The sequence below is a fragment of the Muscardinus avellanarius genome, assembly GCF_963383645.1.
Source record: "Muscardinus avellanarius genome assembly, chromosome: 2".
In the NCBI taxonomy this organism is placed as follows: Eukaryota; Metazoa; Chordata; class Mammalia; order Rodentia; family Gliridae; genus Muscardinus; species Muscardinus avellanarius.
In genome coordinates, this window is record NC_137787.1 from 67862717 (window position 1) to 67871701 (window position 8985).

Sequence of the window (8985 nt, forward strand, 5' to 3'; positions counted from 1 at the left end):
TGTCAGGCTGCTGCCACCAAGGGAAAGCCCTGGAATAAACCTGGATAGAGAATAAATCACCTCCCGTGCCATGCTCCCTCCAGGTGAGGATGGAGGTCATTGAAAGAGGCATAACAAATAGTCGACATAATGCACCAAACTAATAGATTCTATAATGAAAACTAAATGGGAAATTTTTCTTGAGCGCTGGGCGACTCTGGCCGAAGAGACAGTGGGGCCAACGTTATTATAGATGTGGTTGAATCAATAATGTCTTTTCGTTCATTTCTTTTTCATTTCGCAAAAATGCCCATTTTAACCAACAAAGAGATATTATCAAGGGCAATTTTTCATGCTCTCATGGATTATATTCTGGGACACATTGCTCTTCTAAATAGCCTTGTTTCTGTTATTTTTTCCTCCCTCTTAGAAATGTAGTCAATTCTCTCCCAGGGATGGGAATTCATCTGGAAATCTATGACAATCAATTAAGTAAATGAGAAAATAGAAGGCTCGTAATTATGATAATCAAGCTATATGAAACCCACCCTCTTAGGTCTGATACTCATGCATCTTTGAGCAATATATTAATTAAACTTTGGGTAATTGTTACAATTAGAATCAAGCTTTCATCATCTTTAAAAATCACTCTAGGAGAGAAAAAGGAAATATTTTAAACATATATGCAGCTGTCAGTTTTTAACGTACTTTATTATGGTGAGCATAGTGCTACCTCCTTGGTGGTATGGAGAGGTGATTTCAGCCTGCTTTATTAATGATTCCTTATTTATAACGAGAAATTTTGAGTGTAACACCTTTTTCAGATGTTCTATTTCTCTAAGTCAGAGGTTGGCAAACTTTTCCTGTAACACGCCAGATAATAAATATTTTAAGCTTTTCAGGCCAAGAGACAAGATTGTAGATACATGAAAATACTTAAGTAACAGAAAAGAAAACAAAGTTCTATAGTTTTTACATTGATGAAATTCAGAACATGATGCAATAATATTTGGATAACAATTTTTTTTTTTTTTTTTGCACGGTGCTGGGGATGGAACCCAGGGGCATTCTACCTCTGAGCTACACCCCCAGCTCTAATTTTTTATGCTTTATTTTGAAACAGGGTCTCACTGAGTTTTCTTTTTTTGGTGGTGGTGCTGGGGTTCCTGAAAACCCTTCTCTGCATTACACTCCCAGACCTATTTTATATTTTTATTTGGAAACAGGGTCTCGTAAGACAGTGAGGCTGGCTCTGAACCTGCGTGATCCTCCTGTCTCTGCCTCCCAAGTGCGGGGATTACAAGCCTGTGCCACCACGCCCGGCTGAAAGAGGGTCTCACTGAGTTTTAAAGGGCCTCACTAAGTAGCTGAGGCTGTCTGAGAATCTCGATCCTATTCTCCTGTTTCAGCCTCCCAAGTGCTGGGATTGCAAGTGTACATCACCATGCCCAGCTCAGATACAATTTTTTTGGTAATACATATCTACTAATAAGAGAAATGGAAATATTTTTTATATAGGGTTGTAAGTGATATGATAGTGCACTGGCCTTCAACCTATGACCTATGATCCTCCTGTCTCATCCTCCCAAATACTGGGATTACAAGTGTACACTGCCACACCCTGCAAGGAATGACACTTTTACTATTGGGATAATGTTTTACTTAGTTGATTCATTATTAGGGTCTACTATACAGACATTCATTGTGAAACCATTCTTAGCTAGTAGGTAGCAGGCTGCCTGTGACTCATGGGCTGATTTGGAAGTCTTTGTCAAGACTGGTGCCTTTATGTTTGGCATGCATCAGAATCACTTACAGGGCTTGTTTAACTACATTGCTGAGCTACAAGATCCAGTTTCCAGTGAGATACAAGAATTTGCATTTCTAACAGTTCTCAGATGAAGTTGATATTCTTGATCTGGGGACTATATTTTAAGAACATTGTTTTTGACACTTGTTCTCTGAAACAGTCAAATGGAATATACATCTGTATATTTTGTATTTTTATTTTTTACTCATATTTTAGCTCACCTGTGAGATTTTTGCCTTTTGAACTCCAAGATACAGGGAAAATAAATCCAAAGTTAAATTTCCATTAAAAAATGAAGACTTGCTTGGATAGCTCAAGATTTAATAATAATAATAATAATAATAATAATAATAACAAAACATCTCTTTGTTTCTTAAAAAGCTCTCAATCCCTTGCTTACAGAGTTAGGCATCGGTATCAGCATCTCCTTGTCCTTGGTTAAAGGATGTCTGACTAGCTCTTCCCAGTCCCATTAAAGTTTCAAAAGTATATGCCATATTCTAAAGGATATGTGTGTGTGGAACTTAAGAATGACATTTTCCTTAGATTTAATATTCACCAAGTACTTTAACAGTATAATCCCCCTCCTTCCCAGTTGGAGTTTGTTGGCATGTTCACCAATCCTTAGCACAGAGGCTGGTTAAAACACTTCCCTGAGACCACTGAGAGGCAAGTGAGATACCTATTTCCTAAATCCAGAAGTAGCCCATGGTCTACCTACTGGACCAAATAGTCTCCAACTTGACAGTTAAGTTGCTCTGGGCCCTTGGGAATGAGCCCTCAATGGTTTGAACCACAACTTAACATTCATAAGGTGTTTGAGAAGGTTTTAGTAGATGGAGGATATCAACTAATTTTAACAATCACATCTCCCCAAAGAAATTCATTGAAAGAAAAACAGCAAAATGGGATATATTCTCCTTCTGTTTATTTGTCCCAATGGTTTAAAAAATCAGCTTTATGGACCCAAGTCTTCCTCATGACAGATGGGCCTGTGCGTTAGCTTCCTGCTTTCAATCCAGTTTACATTTCAAGAGGAAGGTGAAGAAACTGAATGTAAAGACCTCTTCAACATCTGTTTGTCATTTTTAGTTTTGTAACATTGATACAAAAAATAGTATTTTGATTAGCAGCTTGACTGGCCACCCATGTAACCCTAAATAACACTACAAACCCGGAAAGCGCACTTTTACAGACAATTACTTTTGGCAAAACTGTATGTACAATTTCGAACAAATAAATACATAAATACAATCATTCATATATAATGATATACCTAAATGTCAATGAGCATCAACAAGCATTTCTAGTAAATTACTTCTTTCATTCACAAGTTATTTCGTTGCTTATAAAAGCTATCTCCACCTTACAGAAGGAATGACATCATCAATTCCCCTATTGGACCCACATAATAGGAAAGGTAGAAAATATCCCAGACACTGTACATAAATATTTCATTGTCTTTTGGTAGGAGAAATTTGATTGAAAAACTTCTTTCTTGGCTTCTCTGTAAAGAGTTTGTTTTCCCCATATTGTATCACACAAGGGGTTTTGTTCTTCAGAATTTACTTCAAATCAAATATGATCTTCATTTTTTGATTCTGGTTATTTAAAAGTACATTATTTAATATTGAAACTGCTCCAATATAAGAAGATACAAAGCCACACAAACTAGCCACCAAATATAATGTATTTTTCCCAAAGAAATAAATTTTAAAAGGAAACTTTAAGAACATAAACACTAATTATTGACATCCATTGTTATCCAGTGCATAATGAGCAAATAGGTGGGCAGACAGTCAGAATCTTTGTAAAAAATAGTCTGAATGACTTTTGGCAGAATACTGCCTTTATTTATGTTTTTGTGGTGCTGGGGATCTAACTCAGGGCTTTGTGAGTGCTAAACAAGCATTTTGCCACTGACCTATACTGCAAAGCCCACAATACTGCCGTTGTTATGAAGCGTCATGTTATGTCAAGGGAATTATAAGAATGGGTTAATAAATAATTGCAACAATAATTTGGCCAATGTCATGTCATGAAATTAACAAAGCATAGAACGCTAAAGTTTTTCCTTGATCACTTAAAGATTTTTTTGAACATTCAAGAAACAAAGGGCAAACATGCTTAAGGCTATTGAAATATTGGACAAATGGCCTTGGTCACAGAGCTCCATGCAGAAGAAAGTGTTAACATACCAAGCAGATTCTAGCTGTACATATAGTTGGGTAGAAGAAAAGAATGTCTTTAAAATATATACATGTGGTCTTGGTGAATATTTACATATTTGTCACATGGGCACTATCTAGCATAAAAAAGTTAGGAAATAGTTCTTAAGACATATGATTTTCTGATTTTTGCTCCTTTTCAAGATTAGGGATCTATCCATACTCTATACACACCTGTGTTACATGATGTTTATAATGTGCAATTCCTTGACACCGAAGGTGGCTTGCCTGGGCATGGGGAGATGCAAGGCAGTAGTGTGGGACAGACTTGATGCAGGTGTACAACTAGAAGTCGAACCCAGGGTGCAGTTGGGAGACTTTTCCTGGTGCTTGGAACTCACAGCAGTTGAGGCTACAGCTCACTGTGTGCAGCTCCACCTTGCCTGACACTGTTCTATAACTAGAATCATCAGACCTGCTGGCCACTGAAGATGTGTTAAGGGATGGGGAGTCCTGCCTTACACTGGGCACTTTGGGGCCGGGGAGTGAGCGATTCAATGTGTTTAGGAAATAGACAATAACTTCCATTTGCTCATTTCATCTACCAACAGGCACACCCTATGGGGGATTCTAGAGGGCAGGTTAAAATAATCTGTAAATAAAAGGGTGTACTATTTCAGCTGTGGGGCATTCTTCGGATGAGAACAATGAGTTTTCTAATGAATGGAAGATGTGCAGTGTGTAGATTTGCTGAGCGCCTGCTTTTCTTCTTCTGGTAGAGGTGGACTACCTCTACTTGTCCTCACAGTTCTTCAAGAGAATTCAGGTGAAATGTTTCCTGAGATCTAAGTTGTCATGATGCATTTTGCAGAGCAGATGTTTCTCTTACTGTAACACACCCCCAGCTGAGATTCCTCTCCAAAGGAAGGCAGGTGCCTCCACTTCCAGCACCTTGGGCTATCAAAGCAACATACTGAAGTAATAATTTACTCATAGAAACCAGAATAAATGGCAGAGAAACTGGAGATTACCCAAACAATAAACTTATACCCAAGGAGAAGTAAAGGTCTTGGAAGAATTAGGTACACTGTTAGTTCAGAGTTGACCTTTATTTTGGTAGATTTTATATTAAGGTGTTGTTACTACTACTACTGATGACCATCATGATAATTATTGTAGTCATTTTAGCATTTGGCATAATGCATGGAACACTGCATTATGTAGCACCTTTTAAACTAAGGATCTCAAAATACTCAGCAAATGCTATTTGTTCTCACAGCACCTGTGAGGTAGGTGTTTTTACAGCCATTTTGCAAATGAGCAGATTGAAGTACAGCCAGGTTGAGAGGCTCACATGGTCAGGTGGCATCAATAGGACTTGACCCCAGGCTTTCCCACCCTTCCTTCCTGTGAACCCCAGTCACAGTTCCCAGAACACCTTCTAACAGCTTTGCTGCTAAAGGTGCTTGGATGTTTCAGATATTAGAGAGTATTACATCTGTCAACCATAGGGCCAAATCTTTCACTAAAACCAGTACCTGTTAAAAGATTTTCTCACATGCATTGCGAATGTGTGGGCGGGGCCTCTATTGCTAAGATTATGTTAATTATAAGGTAAACTTAAATTTGTATTTTCTCAGTGTGATTAATTATTCTCTGGCCTCCTGCTAACTTGTTTTCTACTTAGAGTACCTGCCTGATTCAGAACTTGTGAGACACACTTAGGCATTGTATAGAATGAACAGGTGAGATTAGTACATTTGGCAAAGTCTCCTTTGAGGCACCATGTAATGTTTGTTCTTTAAGAGCAAAAAAAAAATTATTTTAAGTAGCATTTTATATACATTCCACCTGCCGACCAGCTTTAATCCTTGGATGAGCAAGCAGAGTTGTCTTTCAAACGTATAGGATATTTGATTCTGAAGATTAAATTTCCATCTATTTCACTGCAGCCTCCCTGCCAATACTAAGTTCAATTCTTGTTGGGACCACAGATGCTGTACACATTACATGGCAATATATGTAAAAATTCAATGTAATAAAAGCGCACACAGTATTAACAATCAGATCCAGTGTGTCTTCCTGACTGTGCATTGTTTCTGAATTGTTTTTGAAAAAGAGTTTTTTACTTATTTATTTTTTCAGAGATGATATGAAGATATTACTGTGAGTTTCCATTTCCTAGACCAGAATTTTTTTTTTTATCTCAGATGCAGAGTGCATAAATCCTAGGAGTTGTTTGAAAGTCACTTTTTGAGATAAATGGTAATGTCTTAGGACCTGAGCATGAGATCTGGCCCTTCTAACTCATCTGTTGTTCCTATCACCAGAGCCTAGCCTTTGTAAATTGGTAATCCAAGAAGGAACTGGGAGCAGGAAGCAAAAACTTTACAAACCCCCCTCACCAATTCTTTTCCCCTGGAGACACCTGTAAAATACCAACACCTTAGGCCCCATTTCTAAAAAAAGAAAGCAATATATTTACATGGGTAAAAATCCTAACATCTGAGATGTTTCTTGCTTGACATGTCATTCCAGATTCTGTGCATTTCTTCTGGGGAGATCTGATGCACAGTGATAACCCGGCGATACCGACACAAACTGTAGGCCATTTTCCAGTGATTGAAGCCACTGTTCTGGAAAGGGTGGATGCCTAGCTTTCGAAGACACAGTCCTACATACACATCTTCGAGGTGAAGCAGCCTTGTGTGGAGTGAGGTTTTGTAAATGAGTTCAGCCACATCAGCTGAAAAGATATAGCCAGTCCCTGAACAGAATGGTGGGTAGTTGCTGTCAGGGTACAAATCCCTGGGCATGTACCACTTACTGCGAACATCCCGAATCGGCCCTCCATTGATGACATAGCCAGTAAAATACCTTCTCCTTGGCTTGGTGGAGGGTTTCAGGAGTTTATAAATAAGGTTGTCCATGTTCACGAAAATGTCACTGTCTGTTTTCATGACATACTTGGCTTTTGAGCAAAAAGTGGCCACCCATCTCATCCCCATCAAGGTTTTGAGGGTGAGGTTATGATAGGAGTCAATGAAGTCCTCCACAATGATGTCATGGAAGATTTGACTCTCTTGCTCCACCATCTGATTCAAAACGGGGTCTGCGTTCTTGCCCAGGAGGAACAGGGTAGCTATCTTGATCCCTTTGAAGTTGTTCTCATCCCCCCATGTCTCCCGGATGGCCTGGCGGGCATCGAATTCCTTGTGGGTGGTGCTGATGAGGATGACAAGGAAAGGGATGTTTTTCTCACATTTGTTGGGCTCATTTATAAGAAATTCGAAAGAATGTGGGTTTATAGGTCGAGTTCTTATGTTGCCAAAGGTTAAGTTTTTCCTGGCAACTGTTAGGTGGCTGAACGGCTTAGAGCCAGTGTAGGAAGAAGTAGGGCGAGTTATGCTCAAGTACCAGAGAGCGCTGGCCCAGCACACAACCGTCAAAACATACAAACAGGAGACCTTTGAAGCCATTGTCCTGGGAGCACGTCTACTCCAGATCCTGAAGAATGCACCTTCTTGGCACTAGCTTCTTACCATTTTGAAAAGGCAGCATATTACTAATTTATCTTAAAGTTCGACTGAGCTGGGGATTGTCCATGGGCCTCCGTGGCAGTCCAGTGTCTCTGCGTTCACTCTACTTTCTCCCACACCCGATGGAAGGCTCCATGCCTCATACATCTTCCTCATAACTCTGCAAAATCAATAAAGTACAGTTTTTGTTCAAATTCATCTAGTTATTTTTTTTACATCCTCAGAGTAACATAGGAGGGGTATAAGAAGCTCCCATGTTGGATAAAATAAACACCATTATTAATTTTCATGAGTCCTGAAAACCTCCCAACATAACCATCCACCCTGTCCTTTCCCTTTGACAGAAGTTGTTCATGTATATTTATACCCAATAAACAAATACATGAACTATAAATTCTAGCTGAATATGAAGTAATTGTGCATTGTATCCCCTTTTTCACAGGAGGTCTTCTTTGAGCTTATATACTTTCTGGCACTAAAGTCTTCCAAACAGGAAAGGCTCACACATGGCCTCAAATCTGAGTTTTTGTTTGCTTGATTCTGATGAAGGAATGAATTTTCAATATATCTTTGCTTTCTCTAGCTCTGTTTTTGGAAATGTGTGGTTCACACTGGAAATTGCTAATACTGAATGCCCTTTGCCTCAGACTTAGAGGGAACTCCCAACTGTTCCTTGCTTTCTGCTCTCTTTGCCTCTCACACCTGTTTGCCCACAATTCTGCTTTCTAGAGGGTTTCACGCAGAGACTCTCCCTGCCCTCAGGCTGGAAAACCACCACCTAAATGTTCTTCTGGAGAGCTGGCAGCATTTGTCTTGGAGTTGCTCTAAGTGCTCTTGCTTTTTGTGGATTTCAACAACCCACCATATGTTCTTTTGATGAAACTATACTGGCCCCTTATAATTCCTTTATACTTGTATATAAATGTTACATGGGACAGTTGAGCTTGAGGGCCACAAGCTCATTGGCAATGTGGCAGAAGACTTTAATTGTACAAGTTAAAAAGCTTTCCTTGGAACACTAATCCTTTCTAGAACTTCTAATGCTTTCTAGCACCTTTAAACTTTGTGCCAGTTCAAAATACATGCCAGGTTACAAAGCCCATTCATGTGAAAAATAGTTTCTTCCTTCATAGTTAGAGTACTATGTAGGAGTCCTGGAAGGCAGAAATAGTAGATACTAGATGTGAATTTTAACAAAGTCTGCTTCAAAGACAACTACATGCTTGAATGTACAGGCTGGGTTGAAGAAATTTAACTGGGTTTGTAGGTGGAAAAAATCATGCGTTCTAAGCATAATGAAGTGCAAAGACATGATGGGCAATAGCAGAGACGAAATACAGACTCATGTCTCAGGTACTAGCTCATGTGAATGTACGGTCCAGGTGAGACCAGCAGTCACTCCGTGTGCTGATGGTTCTAACTAAATATGAGAGTGGCGTCGAGCAACGTGACTGTGAGCAGGGTCAGGCTCCTCCCACCCTCCCACCCT

General features: G+C 39.4%; 1 protein-coding gene across 1 annotated transcript; it reads right to left on the reverse strand.

Annotated features, from left to right (window-relative positions):
* Window positions 1-6455: 6455 nt before the first annotated feature.
* Window positions 6456-7436, reverse strand: B3GALT1 (beta-1,3-galactosyltransferase 1; the record flags this gene model as incomplete). The annotated part of the gene is made up of 1 exon (XM_080689019.1): window positions 6456-7436. One exon carries the CDS (start codon window positions 7434-7436, stop codon window positions 6456-6458), a length of 981 nt encoding a protein of 326 aa, XP_080545145.1.
* Between the last annotated feature and the right edge of the window lie 1549 nt (window positions 7437-8985).